Here is a 19,297-nt window from a genome sequence, read left to right on the forward strand (position 1 = left end):
TAAACTATTACCTTTACAAATTCTAAAATGGAGTTTATATGCATATTTTAACAGTTTATACAGTTCCTTTTAGTAAACAAATAGATATTTTGTGTCTCAGATTGATTATATATTTTTATGGGTTAGCACAAAGTAAAATTAGATTCTCTTTGGAGTAGAAAATATTTGAATTACTTTTGTCTTTGTAAGCAACTGACCTGAAAAATAAACCCTAACGAATATTGTTGGGAAAAAGAAACAGATCAGCATTTTTTTCCATATTCAGTAAAAACTGCACGTGCTTGAACTTACTACAAAAATACTGTTGGGGATCCTAGTATGTATCGTTTTGACCCGTTTCTTTCCAGTAAAAGTTAAAGGATGTTTGACATGATCAGGACTCTTGAATATAAATAAAATATTGTGTAGACAATGATTATTGCATGAACAGTGAATATGTTATTTCCTGTAGTTAGGATTGGATACTGCTTCCATTATTTCAATGAGAATTGGGCCATGATCTGTGTTACTAAAATGTGGTAAGGCCACCAGTGAGTTGTACTAGCTCAGTCCTGAATGAAATTTAAAAATGTATTTGCTCCCCTTGTATGTTGTTTATATAAGGTCTATCAACATTTATTTTATTAATTAGTCTACTATATATATTGAGCTTCCTACTGAGCAGACTCTGAATTCCACAACTAAGTTGTTAGTGGGTTAGATAAATATTTTGTATTTGCAAAGTTTAATATAACATGTGGCTATTATGGGATATTGTTTGCTTTATAGTAGCTTTAAATAGAACTGAAATATACATTAGAATTCCTACTCGTGTCAAAAAATCTTTATGAAATGTTTCAAATGCATTTGTTGCCCAGCACTAGAAAAACTTGCATGCTTGCCACTCAACCCTGCTTGGGTAAAGACGACATCCTAGGAGGTTCTGAGTGCCTCAGAACTTCCATTAAGGTCAGTGGGAGTTCAGGATAATAAGCACCTCGGTAGCACTGGACTCGGTCAAACTCTGCCACTGAATATGTATGCACTATTCTCAATAACTTCAAAGGGAGACAGACTTGGGTCTGCAGGCAGAATCGGACCATCAATATTGAAGCTTTACGCAATGGCTTTCCTGTAAATGAAACTAACTTGAAATTCTTCTTTGTGGTATTTTGCTTCCAACTTTGTGCCATTGCTGTTCTTTTTAAAATTTCTTTTTTTGTGATAAAGGATTTTTTTTTTTTAAATGAAAGAACTGGCAAGTATCATTACAGTACAAAAAATGGTTGCTGATTCCTGCTCTGTTCTGCAGCTGAATGACTTTTATTACTGCCAGAGAGAAAAAATCCGTCAGTTTTACTCTATTGATGCAGTAGTGTTTGGAAAGAAGCAGCAAAGGTATATTCTTTATCGTGGAAGTATGAAGTGGTCACATTGGTTTGTTCCTTGAGTGATTACTTTTCAGGAGGAAGTTATTTTGGAAAGGGTGTAACATTGAATACTATTGGTCTAGTTACCTCCAGAGCTACATATTTCATATGAATTGTAAAGACTTGTTGAAATAAATAGGTGCTTGCAACTCTTGACCTCAATAATAAAGACCCCAAAATACAATTCTAATGTTCCTCATTTATTGAATCACAACTTATTTAGTTAAAGGGCTGCTTTTGAGTAACTTTGGTCCAAAATTTAATCACTCTTAAAATCACGATGTAGAGTTTCTTCTGTGGTCCAGCTCTTTTTTTTTTATATAACAAACCTCAACAGCTACCTGAAACTAGAAAATACTGTATGCTCTGCTGTTAGTGCTCCAGCAACTAGAAAATACTGTACACTCTGCTCCAGAAGAGGGAGCACAAGTTAACTGTAACAATCCCCTTCTATCTGTAAACACTCAACCTGCTGTTGTTAAAAATCAACACCTACAAGTACTGTAATTGAAAGAGATTGAGAAAAAAATTATTTTTTTCTGTTTACTTTTTGCATAGTTCCTGTGACACATACTGCAATCCTGTGCAGTATCTTTGGGGACCACTGTATTGAATTTATGAATGGTTTTGTCTTATTGTGTTCTGCTCTATCGGGGAGGGTTATCACAGCTCCTCCAGGAACTAAAAACAGTGGAGGGTAATTACCCTGGGGATTGTAAACCACACCAGAGAACCACCACCCCATGGGATGTTCGGATATACTGCTTAAAACTGGGTTTTCCAGAGAGATACTCAAAGAAATGGCTTTTGTATAAAAAGCTGAGCTTGAACTGACTCAGGGCCTTCACTTTGATTCAGCAAACAGAACCCTCTGTCTAAAAGAGGCCACAATCCTCATGGAGGAGTTGGAAAGACTTTGGCTTACAAGGGCCCCATAAAACTGATGGGTGACCTTTGGTAAGGTTTTAACATACATACAGGAACTATTATCCGTTTGTACATGTTTTCTCTGTATGCTTTTTTGTTCTTACAATAAATGTACTCTGCTGAGAAAGAGCTGTGTGGTACCTGGTAAAAATGCTGTGTCTGTCCTCAGAGAGATGGCACAGCACAGGTGCTGGCCTTTAGGCAGACTGACTTGCTGTGACTATCACAGTATATGATGGGAGTTTGCAGCCCTAAAACCCCCAATAAGAAGGAAGCTGGACAAGGGTCCCTGCCCAGAGACAGGGGACAGCTGGAGACCTGATTGGGCGTGCTTGGAGTGTACCATACAGGGGGGAAACAGGTGAAGTTCCCTTGAAAATTGGACTGTACCCATTGCGGTCTGTTAGACATTTCCCCCTGTTTGTGTCAGTCTCAGAAAGAACAAGTAATGGTCTCAAGTTGCAGTGGGGGAGGTTTAGGTTGGATATTAGGAAAAACTTTGTCACTAGGAGGGTGGTGAAGCACTGGAATGCGTTATCTAGGGAGGTGGTGGAATCTCCTTCCTTAGAGGTTTTTAAGGTCAGGCTTGTCAAAGCCCTGGCTGGGATGATTTAGTTGGGGATTGGTCCTGCTTTGAGCAGGGGGTTGGACTAGATGACCTCCTGAGGTCCCTTCCAACCCGGATAGTCTATTCTATGAAAACAGAAAAGTATGATTGTAAAATCACAAACACTTTTAGGGGACTTGGGCATATGTATTTACCTGAAACCACTTTTAACAATTTTTATTAGCTAGATTTCAAGTTGACGGGGGTGTCCTTTTATCCCAAAACTATTTCTATAGAACTGTACTGACAGTTCTATAGAAATGGTGCACAAACTATTCTGGTGCACAAACATGCCAGCACATGAAACAGTTAAATTGTTTTTTCCACAAACAAAACAAAATCTGTATCTATCTGGGTGGAAAATACATTTTATTTTAAAGATGCTAAGATGTTACAATATTAAACAATCACTTACATGACAACGTCCCTTTAAGCCTAGACTAGAATATACATTATGATTTTCTTAAATTATGAATTTTCTACTTTACCTTAACAAACAAGGGACCACTGTGCTGTGCCAGCCAACCACTGTAATGTACATTTTCTTTCATGGTCCTTCATTTAATGAACAACAACTATAACCTTATAACAACATGCTATAAAACAGGCTGGTTTTCATCATGCTTGTAAAGTTCAAGCCCCCTAGAATATACTCATGCAATTGTACAGCATCTTTCTCTATTGTGAATAGTTTTTACTTATGATACCTGTGATAATATTTTTAAAAAAATGCTTTATGGCAGGATGTGCACATGGGTGAGTTGGCTAGAGAAAAGGAAAAACCATATGCCTTTTACTAAACAAGGAGCATTTACCCACAGTCATTAAGGGTACGTATTTATAAAAAGCACGAGTGGCTGCCTGGTCATGCAGAGAATCTGAGAGAGGCCTCTCAAGTCTCTAGTGCAACCAAATGGCAGTGCGCTGTCCACCCCACCGTCAACAGAATCAGAGCAAGTGTAGTGCTCAGGGTCCTGGTGGCACTAATAAGATGAGCACTTATCCACTTTTTATATCGAGACACACGTACATAGATCCCAGGAAGTTTGGGTCGGCCACATCCAAATCCAAAACTGGTAATCCCTATCAGATAATATTTGCTGGTACCTAGGTGATAGCACACTAACGGTCCACCGCTATCTCCCTAACAAGACAAAAATGACACACACACACACCCCATATTGTTATTTCTAGTATTTTGAAATTCTAAGGCACAGAACATTAGAATTAAGATTATTATCTAACTTTTACTAATGGTAAAAAGAAAAAAATTATATCCCAAATATATGGATGAATCATGATAAATTTGCATCTGGTAACCTTAACCAGGCCAGACTATCATACCTACAACAGGTTTCTTATAGTCTATATTACTAAAGTTCTCAAAAATTTATCTCCTCCACAGGTCTACATTCTAGCATTCAGATCACCCTTAAGCTACATATCTACAAATTAATAACTGAATTCAAATTCAGTTATCTATCTGAATTATGCATATATGCAAATAAATGCTGAGTTCCACTGTATAAACAGTAATGGCTTGATCAATTCCCAAATCACCTGTTCAAAGGAAGACTGCTGAAGAAGGTGGATAGGATGGTAGACAGAATGCTTGTGAATACACTATCATCTTTAATTATAGAAAATAAACTACCTGTCTTTCACATTAACGGGCCCAATATCTGCACTCTAAGGCCCAAACCTTGAAGTCCTATTGCAAATTCATGCCCTTTGACTTGAATACTGATGGTAAAACTAGCAAGAATCAAATCAAGTTAAATACAGCTTCCTCATTGAAGAAGTAAATAAGACAGTTCTACAGCCTCTACTGGTATGTGGTATGTCTTATTACTTCTACATTCCTTTGACTAAGTTTTACTATTAATGTCTTCCAGGTCCATTGTATCAGTTATGGCATGAACTGAATCGTAATCAGTGTTCTATGGCAGTAGCTTTCAAACTTTTTTACTGGTGACCCTTTTCACACAGCAAGTCTCTCAGTACAAACCCCCCCTTATAAATTAAAAACACGTTTTTATCTAACACCAGTATAAATGCTGGAGGCAAAGCAGGGCTTCGGGTGGAGGTTGACAGCTCGTGACCCCCATGTAATAACCTCACAACTCCCTGAGGGGTCCCGACCCCCACTTTGCAAACCCCTGTTCTATGGAGAGGTACTGCCATGCTACAAAGCTGCATGCTGTGTACTCCATGTGGAGAGCTGGTTACATAGCATGCTTGCAGTGTAAACAGATCAGTACAGTAAGGATCCTCCCTAAGACTAAGACTTTTCAGCTTGGAAAAGAGACGATTAAGGGGGGATATGATAGAGATCTATAAAATCATGACTGGTGTGGAGAAAGTAAATAAGTAGGGCCCTAACAAATTCACAGCCATGAAAAACTCATCACAGACCATGAAACCTGGTCTTTTGTGTACTTTACCCTATACTATACAGTTTTCACAGGGGAGACCAGCATTTCTCAAACTGGTGGTCCCAAACCAAAAGTGGGGTATGGGGTGGGGGGGTGTCTCAAGGCGATTCTAGGGGGGATTGCTATATTGCCACCTTTACTTCCGCGCTGCCTTCAGAGCTGGGCGGCTGGAAAGGGGCGGCTGCTGTGTGACAGCCCAGCTCTGAAGGCAGCACCACAGCAATAAAGGAGTACCGTACCATGCCATCCTTATTTCTGCACTGCTTCCTGCAGCTGGGGGAGGTTCCTGGAGGTGGGTCTGACCTGGCCCCAGGAGAGGCCCCTGCAGGTTAAAAGGAGGTCCCATCCCACACCAGCCCGTCCAGGACCAGCAGCTGGAGCCTGACATATGATAGGAGCCCTCAGGCAGGGTGCCTGCAGGCCTGCCCCTCCCTGGCTCTGGGCCCGGTGCTCAGGAGTTAAAGGTGCCTTGGGCTGGCTGTGTGTGTGGGAGAGGTGATCATGGAAACCCCCACGCACACCATGGTACCCTGGGCCGTCGCTCACCCATAGGGCCAGCCCCAAAAGTGAGGCCCCCCCCCGTGTCATGCCACCCTCACTTCTCCACTTCTGTTGGCGGTCGTGTTGCCTTCAGAGCCAAGCGCCCGGCCAGCAGCTGCAGATCTCTGGCTGCCCAGCGCTGAGGGCAGTGCCAGCAACAGCGCAGAAGTAAGGGCGGCAGTACTGCGACACCCTCCCATGATGTCCCTTTGGGTTGTGGCCCCCCCCACGGCTACAACACTCTGAACTTTCACATTTAAGTATCTGAAACCGTTACATTTATGATTTTTAAAATCCTATGACCATGAAATTGACCAAAAGCAACGGTGAATTTAGTAGGGCCCTATAAATAAGGAAGAACTAGGGGTCACCAAATGAAATTAATAGGCAGCAAGTTTTAAACAAACAAAAGGAACTGTTTCTTCACAAAACGCAGAGTCAGCCTGTGAACTCTTTGCCAGAAGATGTTGTGAAGACCAAGACTATAACGGTTCAAAATGAACTAGATAAGTTCATGGAGTTAAGTCCATCAATGGCTATTAGCCAGGATGGGGAGGGGTGCAAAACCATGCTCTGAAGTGTCCCTAGCCTCTCTTTGCCAGAAGCTGGGAATGGGTGACAGGGGATGGATCATTTCATGACTACCTGTTCTGTTCATTCCCTCTGAAGCACCTGGCATTGGCCACTGTTGGAGGACAGGATACTGGACTAGATGGACCTTTGGTCTAACCCCGTATGGCTATTCTTATTAAAATTATATAATACTAATGAGGAGTCTTGGTGACTCCACAATTGAGTGGAACTCCAATTGAGTGGAACTCCAACAGCTTATCATCAGACCACAAAATGTAATAATATCCTTTTATACTTGTTTGCTTATTTATTGCTTTAGTGTATAGTTTTGAAATTAGTAAATGGTGCAAGAGATTTCAATAGAATCTCTCAGTAAAGAGTAGGAGAAGTCAAAAATACTCAATTTTCTTGTTGTAATAATGATATTTAATAGCGTTATGACTTGGTTTTAGCAGCACTATGAAATGCTAGAGAGACAAGACAAGGTAATATCTTTTATTGCACCAACTTCTGTGGGTGACACAGTTGAGCTTTTGAGCTACACAAAGTTCTTCATCTAAGAGCTCTGTGTAAGCTCAAAAGCTCATCTGTCTCACCCACAGAAGTTGGTCCAATAAAAATATTACCTCACCTATCTTGTCTCTCTAATAATCTGCAAGCAACTCGGCTACAACACTGCATACAATTATGAAATTTTATCAGTTTGATGCCAAAATCATAGTATTAAGACTTTGAAACATCAGGGCAATACTGCTGTGAAAATCATCACTACACCCATAGTACACACAAAATTAATTATAAACAATGGTAAATTAGAAGGAAATTAATATATAAGGGGTTCTGGTGACTTAAAAGTGAATCCTAGATGTTCATTTTGTGCTAGTAACTTTTGTCTCATTTCCTCCTTTCCCTATTGCCTTTGCTGTATTTCGTCTTTATTCTCTAAGACACATTGACTAAACTGGGGCCATATATGCATAGGGCCAGATTTTCAAGAGAGCTCAGCAGCTAGCAGCTCCTACTGTTCTCAATGAGGGGGGGGGTTGAAGGTTGGTGCGGTGAAGATTCTCCATTAATCTCAATGGGAGATGCTAAGATCTGAGCACTTCTGAAAGTCTTGCAACTAAACCACTTTGCTCACCAACATGTATAGGTACTTCTTGTCAAACACAAAGAAGCATGAACTTATATTAAATGCACAGATTTAGTGTGGATGTATGCTACACAGACACATTATATTTATATAATTACATATGTGCACCGTTTGTGCATATTTATACATATAAATAAAACCTTTTGTATTTTATTGTAATCATCTTTATGTCAAGCACTGCATAAATAAACAATTTGTCTTGTTTTTGTTCTTCCTTCTTTCTGTCAACTTGGTCTTTCCTTCTACTGTGTATCACTGTTTTTAAATTCAGATTATTTTTCTCTAAAATCATCATTCTTTCCTCTTGTTTGTCCGATACCTTTCACTCTTCTGACTTGACCATTGTTTTCTGTTTATTATTCCTACTGTATTAATGCCCAAATCCTGGTCCCAATGAAGCCAATGAGAGTTCTGATGTCAGATTTCCATGGCAGAAGGCTGGGACAGTACATTTACAAATAGAAAATTCCAGTCTTACCTGACAGCTATCGATACCTCCAGATTCCAAGCCAGCACAAAACATATTATTATTAATCATCCCTGCATACCATTCAAAACCATTACAAATATCAGAAGGAATAATGTCTACTGGAGCTTCTTGTAATATAGGTGAGCCTTCACCTGTAATGGAACACAGAACATATAGAAGATGAACCATTTTGCTACTACAATTGTAGCATTTTTGTGCACATAATTTTCAGTTCAGTGCGACTACTTGCGCTGAAAATTAAGAACGTTTATGAATACGATTTGGCTTTAAGAAACTGCTTTATCATCGGTTTCAGAGTAGCAGTCGTGTTAGTCTGTATTCGCAAAAAGAAAGGGAGTACTTGTGGCACCTTAGAGACTAACAAATTTATTTGAGCATAAGCTTTTGTGAGCTACAGCTCACTTCACTGACTGCATTCGATGAAGTGAGCTGTAGCTCACAAACGCTTACCCTCAAATAAATTTGTTAGTCTCTAAGGTGCCACAAGTACTCCTTTTCTTTTTGCTTTATCACTGAATGTCTCAGTGTACCATTTGTGTCAAGGCTGTGTTACATATCTCCCAGACCTGGTACAATGGAGGAGAGTCTTTAAATCGTGTTGGTCGCCCATTCAAATGGGCCAATGGGCTGGCTGAAGCTAGGAGAACCAATTTTCTCTAACTTCTCTGCAGGGGTCTGAAGGAGTGGAATTTCCCCAAAAGCAGAACAAAAATAAAAGGTTTTAGCCATGGGTTTTAGAAAAAACAGAGCCTCAGAGTGAACTAACGTGAGGTAGGGAATGGTGTACAGGTTTTCTATTGTTTAGTCTGGATCTATATCGTTCTTGTCTTGTGCTATCTAATGTGTCTGTTTGCTTCCACTATCGGGTCCCTGAAGAGGTAAACTGTAAACCAGTTTCCTACAAGGTGGGACTCTGGAAAAGAGTGTGCTACGCTACTGGGGAGTCTGGGGGAGATGGCACTAGTCATGGAGCTGATGCAGTTAGACTGGGCGTTCAGCTCAGAAGTGATGTGAGACAGAGGATCTATACCCTACGTGTGGGCCTGCAGAGGTAGTACCTGGATTCTGTTCAGTCTCAAGAAGCTTAGAAGCACATGGGCCTGGAAGCCAAAGACAGTAGCCTGGTGTGTCCAGCAAGAGGATTTTTACCATGGCTGTGACAACATGCGCAAGTCATTGCAGGATTGGGGGTGAAGGTGTTATTTGACACATCTGCCTTTCTGACTCTGAAGAAACATGTGAGATACTAGTACTTAGAACTTTCAAAGCGCAGGGGCCATGTTGTGTCTCGCAGGCTCATCTGATCCCCGATGCCCTTGTATCTTCCCTTAGGGAGGCAGCTCCACTACGAAAGTTACTACATGCTGAGTCTGTGCTCATTGGTGTTTAGAGAGGAGAGGAGAGAATCCTGTGCAGACCTGCCAGCCCCCCTACTCATTTGGAGCCCTACATAGCCTCAAACTTTCTATATCTAATTTACTGTTGCTAAGTATAACGTTTTTCTAAGTGCTAATGTCTGGGAACTGAAACGAGAATCTAAAAGTCAAGTTCAGTTCTTCCTTCTTTTACATTATCCCTTGACTAAAGACTAAGGACCAAACTATGCCCTCAGTTACACTTGTTCAGCCCTCGGTTGCCTTCAGTGGGGGTATAACTGAATTTGACTTGCAGAATGATTTACAGGTGATGTACATGGAGATTTGAATCCAGCTTGACTTTCAGACCTTTTTGTGAGTTTGAGCTGCTGATGGGTAGAAAAAATAACTTTTTACTTGTAAACTGAAAATTGTATGTGAAAAAACACCTAACAGAGTTTCACAATATTAGCAGAACTGCACTTTAAGCAATCAAGTTTTGTGCTAAGCAGAGCTGATTCCTTTAAGTGGGCTCAGTCGCACTGAAAAATACTCTGTTCTCTTCATTTTGACTTTTTACCTAAAAAAAAGTCATTCCTAATCCTAATAACCTGAGGCCCATAGGTAGAGTTTTAATGGTATTGTTATTCCAGGTACTAAAACTTTCATGCTTCATCAAATTCTCTCTTTCTCTGTATAAAATGAAGGCAGTAGGAGTACATCATGGTTTTTGTAATTAAAAGGAGGATGCATTTGGAATAAAGCCAAGGAGAGCATGAATGGCAGCAGTATCTAGGAAAGAAATGCCAAAAATAACAGATGGTTTCAAAAAAGCTTCCCTTGAAGCTAAAACAGAACCACATCATTTAAATAATGCCTTCACAGCAAGTAAGCTTGTGTCATAAATATAAAGGGAAGGATAACCACCTTTCTGTATACAGTGCTATAAAATCCCTCCTGGCCAGAGGCAAAATCCTTTCACCTGTAAAGGGTTAAGAAGCTAAGGTACCCTCGCTGGCACCTGACCCAAAATGACCAATGAGGGGACAAGATACTTTCAAATCTGGAGGGGGGAAAAAGGTTTCTGTCTGTCTGTGTGATACCTTTGCTGGGAACAGATCAAGGATGCAAGCCCTCCAATTCCTGTAAAGTTAGTAAGTAATCTAGCTAGAAAATGCATTAGGTTTTCTTTGTTTTGGCTTGTAAATTCACCGTGCTGGAGGAAATGTGTATTCCTGTTTTTGTGTCTTTTTGTAACTTAAGGTTTTGCCTAGAGGGATTCTCTATGTTTTGAATCTGACTGCCTGTAAGATTATCTTCCATTCTGATCTTACAGAGTTGTTCTCCTATCTTTTTTTGTTCTTCTAGTAAAGTTCTGATTTTTTAGAATCTGATTGGGTTTTTTGGGTCTTAAAAATCCAAGGCTGGTTTGTGCTCATCTTATTTATTCTCAAGCCTCCCCAGGAAAGGGTGTGTAAGGACTTGGGGGGATATTTTGGGGAAACAGGAACTCCAAGTGGTCCTTTCCCTGTTCTTTGTCTAAATCACTTGGTAGTGGTAGCATACTGTTCAAGGACAAGGCAAAGTTTGTGCCTTGGGAAAGTTTTTAACCTAAGCTGGTAAAAATAAGCTTAGGAGGTCTTTCATGCGGGTCCCCACATCTGTACCCCAGAGTTCAGAGTGGGGAAGGAACCCTGATAGCTTGCATTACTTGAAATCAGCTCTCTCTTGGATTACCAGTTAGTTTAATTAATAAAAAAAAAAAAATCAAGCAAATCTTTACCTTTCTCTGCAATACTTCCCCAACCACTTATGAAGCACTCTGTTTGGTTGTTGATGTTTAGATGAATGTGAACAAAGGGTAAGCAGATGGGCTGAATATAGTCATTGTAGTTTACAGATTTATATAGTTTAAATAATGCAATATCATTTTCAAATGTCTGTATTCTGAATTCTGAATGGACAAAAATCTCTCTCACGCTACTTTTCACAGTATGTCTCTCAGGTCTGGAAGTATCATGAAGGCCAATCACAACCCTCCAGTAGTATGGGTCCCTAAAAGAGAATCAACAATTAATTTCTTACATCTGTGGTACAATAAAGAAATTACTTGTTTGCATTCTTTAAAATTGGTTTTGTTTTGTTGGCAACTTACGCACATTTGACAACATGCTTTGAAAATCCCATATTAAATATTTTTGGGACAAGTTCATGAGAGATTGCCTCATATTTGGAAGGCAAATCCAGATCAATACTTTCAGTTAATATTCAGATTTGGCTGCCCAGCTATGCCTGTGGAGCTCAGTGGTGAGTTGTTTAGGAGAAAAGATACAAACAGATTTTTTTTTTTTTTAATATAGAAATGTTGAATGCTTAGTGAAAGAAGCATGGCATACTGACAGTAAAAGAAACAGGCTCTTTAATAAAGAAGTCTAGAGGTGAGATTCTAAGAGGTGCAGCTCAGTACTCACAGCAAAAGTGGCATTAAGCTATCTTTGCACCTTCTAGATTCTGGGCTGCTCTGGGGCTGGAGAGGTATGCATTGTAACTTAAGATAGCTCTGGGGACCTAAGGATGTGTAAGTAGATTAATAAGCCTCTTTTGAGGCGTTTATTACTGTACTGTAAAATGAAAGTTTAGCCTCTGATAGTCTTTTAGTATTTTCTAAATAAAGGTTTTACAACCTCATAGAAAAAAGAGATGAAGTACTGCTTTCTTTAGAAAAACTGAAAAATCCCCTGCAATGTTTGCTACCCAAATATTGCAACATTTTGCTAGTGCAGTACGTTACTGAACAGTAAAGCTGATTGGGGAAAAAATATTCCTGGAAGAAATTTCAACATTTAGTCAAAAACCTGAAAAATGTTGGCCGAAAACCTCAGTCTACTCTTAAGCCTGCCCTCTGTGTTGGCACTGTTGATGTGGAGCCCCATGCTGGGGATGCAGAGATCTCCAAACACCATTACTGTAGCTACAGACCCTCTGGTGGAGGGCTACTTATGGGCTTAAGTTGCACAGAATGTTTTAAGCTCCTCTGAGCCGAGTGGATGCCAACACTGGGGAATATTGGGACATAGGAGTCAGACGTTTACTGCTCAGTAATTGTTGTACAACCTTAGAACCCAATCCATGCGAGTCTGGCAAAACTTGCACTGATTTCCATAGTGTAGTATCTGGTCCTCCATTTTGCTCAAGGATAATGCTGATATGATTTAAAATTACACTATGGAAGTTATAGGTGATGCATTTCTGGTCAGTTATATCTTTCTCACACTTAACTTAACAGAAGAGGTTTAGAATTTAATACATACATATGTCCTCTAGTACAATGCGCTGCTGTCAGCACTGAATACTCATCAATTAAAGATCCACCGCACAGATGTTTAAATCCTATGCCATATTGGTAAACTTGGAGACTAACTTGCCACGGCCATGCTCCGAGCTGTGCATCATGTCCACCTACAATCCGAGGTCCTGATATCATATCCACCAGTACCCGCTCTCCACACTCTACAAAACAAAACACAGTAAGTTAAATTGTTCAGATTGCAATATGAAGATTTTTTGTGCATTTCTAGTGTTTTCTGCATGGGTTTTACAAAAGGTTTACCAATGTTATTACAACTAGTTTTTGCATTCCCATTTAGAGCCCTGGTTCAGCAAAGTGCTTGAGAGTGTGCTTAAGTCCATCACTTCATCTATGTTTAAGTGCTTTTGCTGAATAGGGCTCACTTTAAGCAAGTGGTTGAACTGCCTTTAAGAAATGTACAGAAAGTTGCACAGAGGTATGTATTGTAGTGGTGTCTTATACGATATTGTGCTTATATAACTTGACTGTACCAACAATTAATTAAAAAGTATTAATAAAAATAGTGCAAACTCTTCTTTAAAGCTATGCAAGAATTTTGAAATTATTTCACAGTGAAAAGTTTAAGTGAGTTTTAACATTATACTTTGCATTGATGTCCAAGGTCTTCAAAGAACTTTACAAAGGGTGGGTAGTATTATCTGAGGTGTGGTAAACAACATAACACAGCAGGTCAGCAGCAAGGCTGGCAACAGAACCCAGCTCATCTGCGTTTCCAGTTCCCTACTCTAAACACATGACATTCCTGCCTTCTGGACTCACAGTATTTACTCTGGTGATGAAGCATTTTATCATGTATTCGGAATTACCTTCAGGCTTGGCTTACAGAGTCAGCTACCCAGGATACCTATCTATCTTAGGTAGGTATGTGGCCCCCATGACCATAGTATCTGAGCACTGTAATGGATTTAGCATCATCCACAAGATAGGAAAGCACTATTATCCCCATTTTACAGCTAGTCTCTGAGTCGCAGCTCCCTAAGTGACTCGTGGATCACACATGAAGCCTATGGCACAGCGGGGAATTTAAGCGAGGGCTTGAATGGCCCAGGACAGCACCCTAACCACTCGACCACCCTTCTTTTCCATACCGATACCAAATGTAAGCATAGGTACTGGAACTAGGTGTCAGGGCGGGGGGCGCGGAACCCTCGGGCTTGAAGGGTTTTCTATCACATACATGGTTTACGCTTTAGTTCAACGGCTCTCAGTGCCCCTACTATACAAATTGTTCCAGCACCGCTGAATGGAAGGGGCTTCCAGCACATGTTGGGATTCCCCCCGAGACCTTTCCAACGCAGCAGCCTAGCGAGAACACTTCATCCAGACCACGGGGCTCCAAAACCCGCAGAGTTTGACTCTGGATTTCACCCTGCAGGTTCCCTTATGTGGCATATGCAGCACCGCTCGGCTGAGGCGATCAGCAACTTCACCGTCCCGATCATGCCTGTGATGCCGTGGGCACTGCTCGTGGGGGCCTGACGAGGCCTGAAGTACTTGACATACTCCCAGGGGACAACCTCCTCCTCTCCCCCGGCCCTCCAGCCGCCGGCGCGGGCCAGGGGCGGAAGCTTCGCGGCCTGACGCTCTCGCTCCGTGTTACCGCGGCGCCCCCGGTGCAGCGCACGGGCGGCGGAGACAGCACCAAAGCTACCAGCCCCTCCCACGGCAGCGGGCGCCTGGGCCCTTCCCGCCCGCCCGCCCCTCAGGGCTCTGCCCAGCCGGCCCTGGAGAGACACGGGGAGGTTGGCGGGCAGCCTCATGGGCCGGGAAACTCGGGGGGGGGACGGGGGTCACTTCTGCGCAAGCGCACTCGAGTCGCACCAAAGAGTAACGGAAAATTTGGTTCCGACAGTGGGCAGCGTGCGCACGCGCAGTGCGGGGCTTGGGGCTCTGCGGTGCCTCAGGCACGGCCCCCGCAAGCCGCTGCGACGGCCCCCGGCCTCTCGCAACTCCCAGCCGCGGGAACCTTACTGCTCGTGGAGCTCCGCGGGGCCAGGAGCCCGGCGCTGCGGCCCGCTCGCAGCAGCACCACCACCAGGGCGGCGGCACAGAGGCTCGGCCACATCGTCCTGGGAGCAAACAAAATGGCGGCTGATTCTCGTCCAACGGTTATTCCCGCGCCGCTGGCGCGAGGCTGCTGGCCACGTGACCAGGGAGAGGCGCCTGGCCCTGGCCGCGTGCCTCCGCTGTGGCGGCCATGTAGAAAGGCGGGAGTGGGACATTAGGATCGGGCCTAGGGCACAGTTTGGGGCAGGAGGGGGCTTGAGTCTGTCGGGGGAGAAGAGGGACCAGGGTTCAGCGTGGGGGCGGGCGGGGGACAAGGAGGCGCAGGGTCTGATGGAAAGGGGAGCAGCAGGGTGACTAGGCTTGGGAGACGGCAGGTCTGTGGGGAAGGGTGGTGTGAGGGGATGGGGGTCTCCTTAGCAATTGGGCGCAACAATTGACGTCTGTGGCTTGGGGGGGGCAGGAGAGGAAGAGGCAGGTAAAATTCTCCAGTTAAAAGAACAAAAACACACACTTGCAGTTTAAAAATTGCGTTTTAATTTAATTTCTCCAATAAATTGTTTCCGTCAACTACTCTAGTAACTTTTTTCCCCACTGAGAAACAATATGGTTCTATCGCAGAATAACATTGCTACAGGACCACAACTTTTTTCAACAACACACACCATTTTTTTTTGCAAAAAGAAAAGGAGTACTTGTGGCACCTTAGAGACGAACCAATTTATTTGAGCATCTTTCGTACGATTTATTGGTTCGTCTCTAAGGTGCCACAAGTACTCCTTTTCTTTTTGTGAATACAGACTAACACGGCTGTTACTCTGAAACCTGTCATTTTTTTTTTTTGGCAAAGATATATCTACTGCTGAGAGGAATAAGGATTTCAGTCACTCATGCATCGCAAGAACTGGGCAGAGTAGCTACAGGTTAGTGTTTATCAGTAATGTTCTCAGTAATTGTAGAAGAGCAAAAAGTCTTAACAGAGATCAAGATCATGAGACACATGCTGCCAGAGCCCTGCACCTTTGCAGGGGTTTCAGTGATATTCTCCCATCCAAATATTAAGCAAGGCTTCCTGTTGCCTGTAAGATCTACTGCAATCATAATACAAAGGCGACATTGCTGCATATAGGGGGTGAAATCTTGGCCCCACTGAAGTCAGTGGGAAAAGAACCCATTGACTTTGTTAGGGATAGGATTTCACCCATGGAAAAATTGTACCTTTCTTTAGACCTCAGTTTTGTCAGTGTTGATTCACAGCATAATTTCTGAATCATTTGACTGGTTGGGTAATTAACAATATAAAAATATCACACCAAGTGGTAGACTTTGACACAGGCTTAAAAAATCTTCCAACATTCCAGGGCCGTAGCAAAGTTATAGTTAAATTGTTTATACTACAACCTCAGCTAGCTGAATGGCATGAGATATATTAAACTAGCTCGATAACTGTTACGAAAAGAGCAGGGAAGGATTAATATTAGCGAATGTTGCGTCCTCTAGCCAATACATTTTTGCAGCTGAGTGGAGGTTATATGTTATTAGGGTCAAGCACCTACCTACCAGCCTATGGTGCGTAAAAGCAAACTACTGATGCAAAACCAAGGCAGGAGAGAAAGAAGCAGGCCTTATAAGATAGAGGGTGGAAATAAAGATGTGACTTTATAGAAAGCAATTCCCACCACAAGCTTTATTTTCACAGTTGTGTCTCAATTGCCTTTTGGTGGTGAAAATAAACTAATGATTATCTGAAGGAACTTGTCAAGATAAAACAACATACTTAGGAAGCTATTTCCCTGAATAGTTAAAGAATAAGTATTCTTTCTTGGCTTTGACTACTCCAGTTGTTTATGTGATATTTCCCACTGTTGTGTTATCGGGGCAGCTCCACTGGTGATAACTGCTGTGGAAGCAGTAGTTTTCACCAGTATTTTTGCGTCTGTATTTAGACTTGCTTTCAGCAGGTTTGGATGAGACAGACTGGTAAAAATGCTAGTGACCTGTCTACACTAATGTACCTCCTTATTGCTATAAGTGGGGCAGTGCAACAGTGAGATAGACCTCTCAAAAAAGGCTAGTATAGACACAGCCTCTCTGAGACAATCTTTTCCGCAACATCATTGTTGGTAAAACTAAGAAGAAGGGTTTTCCAAATTTTTTTTTAGTGTCCACCATGCACAGTGGAAGGGACAATGGTATGAAATATGTGGCCCAGGCAGAATTCTGTTGTACTTCCATTCAAACTGGAACTTAATGTGTCCCAAATTATAGTAATTTACCTAAAAGAAAAGGAGTACTTGTGGCACCTTAGAGACTAACATCCGATGAAGTGAGCTCTAGCTCACGAAAGCTTATGCTCAAATAGATTGGTTAGTCTCTAAGGTGCCACAAGTACTCCTTTTCTTTTTGCGAATACAGACTAACACGGCTGTTACTCTGAAACCAGTAATTTACCTGCACACATCTATAGAATGTTTATTTCTAAAGACGTCTAGATACGGGCTTTGTTCCTTCTGGGATTGACTTCTGAATCAGAAATTTAAGGTGACTGAAGTATAGTCATGTTATTACTTGTACTGAGATCTCAGGATTAATGTACATCTTGCTCTTTGGTTAAGAGTGACCATTAATTACATGTGAGTAAATTAATTACAGTAACTCCTCGCTTAACGTTGTAATTATGTTCCTGAAAAATGCTACTTTAAGTGAAATGATGTTAAGCGAATCCAATTTCCCCACAAGAATTAATATAAAGCAGGGGAGTTAGGTTCCAGGGAAACGTTTTTCGCCAGACAAAAGACTATATTTTATATTTATATATATACACACACACACATATACACAGTATAAGTTTTAAACAAACAATTTAATACTGTACACAGCAATGATGATTTTGAAGCTTGGTTGAGGTGATGGAGTCAGAAGGTGGGCTATTTCCCATGGAATGCCTTACTGCTAAATGATGAACTAGCACTTATCTGAGTCCTCAAGGGTTAACATGTCGTTAATGTAGCCTTACGCTCTACAAGGCAGCACGAATGGAGGGAGGAGACACAGCATGGAAGAGAGAGACAGAGACACACCATGTGTGTGAGAGAAAGATGCACATTTAAGTATGTTGACCCCACTCTTAAGTACACTGTCTTTTTAAGTAGATCAGCAAGTTGAGACAGCAGCTGCTGCCAGCAAGCTCCCTCCATCCTGAGCCCTGTGGTGTGTCCCCCTTGCTCTGTGGAGATAGGGTACAGGAGCAGGGGTGCTGGAGCGAGGGGAGGGGGTCTGTGATGAAGTGGGACTGTTCTTAATGTTTCCTCTGAATAATGTGGGGGTGCCTCAGTTTTCCCTATGCAGTTCTTAAGTATCTAGGTGGTGGGGTAAGGGTGTATGATCACTGCAGAGCCCTAAAGGGCAGGTGTGTGCAGGAATCTGGACACAGTTTCCTGGCAACTGATGGCCTGGGCCCTTCCCCCCTTCAAGGTGAGAGCTAAAGGGTTGGAGAACAAAGGAATCAGGTGACCTCCTGGCCCGGGAAAGGGACAAAGCCCAGAGGATGTGGGGCTGGAGAGAGTTTCAGTTTGGGGCTGGCTGGACACATGGAGTGAAGGGCAGACGTGGTTGTCTGGCTCACTGCCCCCCAAAATGGACCCAGCTGAGGGGTCCTGTTCTCTGTACCTGCAAGCTCTGTGTTAGACCATGTTCCTGTCATCTAATAAACCTCTGTTTTATTGGCTGGCTGAGAGTCACATCTGACTGCAAAGTTGGGGTACAGGACCCTCTGGCTTCCCCAGGAGCCCCACCTGAGTGGACTCGCTGTGGGAAGCGCACGGAGGGGCAGAGGAGGTCAGACCCAGGAAGGTGGAAGCTGTGTGAGCTGTGTGTCCTGAAGACAGGCTGCTCACAGAAAGGCGACTGCCCCAGAGTCCTGACTGGCTTCATGGGGAGCAGTTCCAGAGCATCGCCCAGGGACTCCGTGACAGGGACACCCTGACATTAGCACCCCACTTCCTCCCCCTCCGCCTGCACAGCAAACAGGAGGCTCCGGGGAGCAGCTCCAAGGCAGAGGGCAGGAGCAGCACAGGGCAGTGGGGGGTGGGACAGTTGAACTGCCTGGCAGTTGATAGCCTGCTGGGCGGCTGCCACACAGGGATCTTAGGGGAGCTGACAGGGGGGCTGCTGGTCCACCCTGGTTTCAAGTCCCCATCAGGTAACGCTAACGGGCTGCTCTTTCTGCAAGCAGTGGACAAATCAGGTGGCTGCCAAACAAGGTTATAAGGGGGTACTGCACAACTTTAAATGAGTATGTTCTCTAATTGATCAGTTAAGAGTTACTGTAGATGATTTGTTGCAGAGTGGTAGCCATGTTAGTCTGTATCAGCAAAAAGAACAAGGAGTACTTGTGGCACCTTAGAGACTAACAGATTTATAAAAGCTTACGCT

At 42.6% G+C, this 19,297-nt stretch overlaps 1 protein-coding gene across 3 annotated transcripts; it reads right to left on the reverse strand.

Moving 5' to 3' along the window:
• Positions 1-3,295: 3,295 nt before the first annotated feature.
• On the reverse strand, positions 3,296-15,021 carry TMPRSS12 (transmembrane serine protease 12). 3 transcript variants are annotated; one of them, XM_084609995.1, is made up of 5 exons: positions 14,831-15,021; positions 12,915-12,999; positions 11,273-11,544; positions 8,123-8,265; positions 3,296-4,087 (listed from the first exon to the last, which is right to left on the reverse strand). In XM_084609995.1, exons 1-5 carry the CDS (start codon positions 14,922-14,924, stop codon positions 3,836-3,838), a joined length of 846 nt encoding a protein of 281 aa, XP_084466121.1. In that variant the 5' UTR covers positions 14,925-15,021; the 3' UTR covers positions 3,296-3,835. The 3 variants fall into 3 exon arrangements, with proteins under 3 accessions (XP_084466121.1, XP_084466120.1, XP_084466122.1); XM_084609994.1 differs by having other exon boundaries at positions 12,801-12,999; XM_084609996.1 differs by lacking the exon at positions 14,831-15,021 and adding an exon at positions 14,037-14,532 and having other exon boundaries at positions 12,801-12,999.
• Positions 15,022-19,297: the final 4,276 nt, after the last annotated feature.

Source organism: Lepidochelys olivacea, assembly GCF_965140295.1.
Source record: "Lepidochelys olivacea isolate rLepOli2 genome assembly, chromosome: 20".
Taxonomy (NCBI): domain Eukaryota; kingdom Metazoa; phylum Chordata; order Testudines; family Cheloniidae; genus Lepidochelys; species Lepidochelys olivacea.

Excerpts from the sequence above, each read along its gene's own strand:
- TMPRSS12 (XM_084609994.1), bottom strand. The coding sequence starts at position 14,924 with ATGTGGCCGAGCCTCTGTGCCGCCGCCCTGGTGGTGGTGCTGCTGCGA. Across the intron at positions 13,000-14,830 it reads CCCGCGGAGCTCCACGAGCA|AGTGTGGAGAGCGGGTACTG; the intron begins GTAAGGTTCCCG and ends TTTGTTTTGTAG. Across the intron at positions 11,545-12,800 it reads CATTGTACTAGAGGACATAT|GGACCCATACTACTGGAGGG; the intron begins GTATGTATTAAA and ends ATTCTCTTTTAG.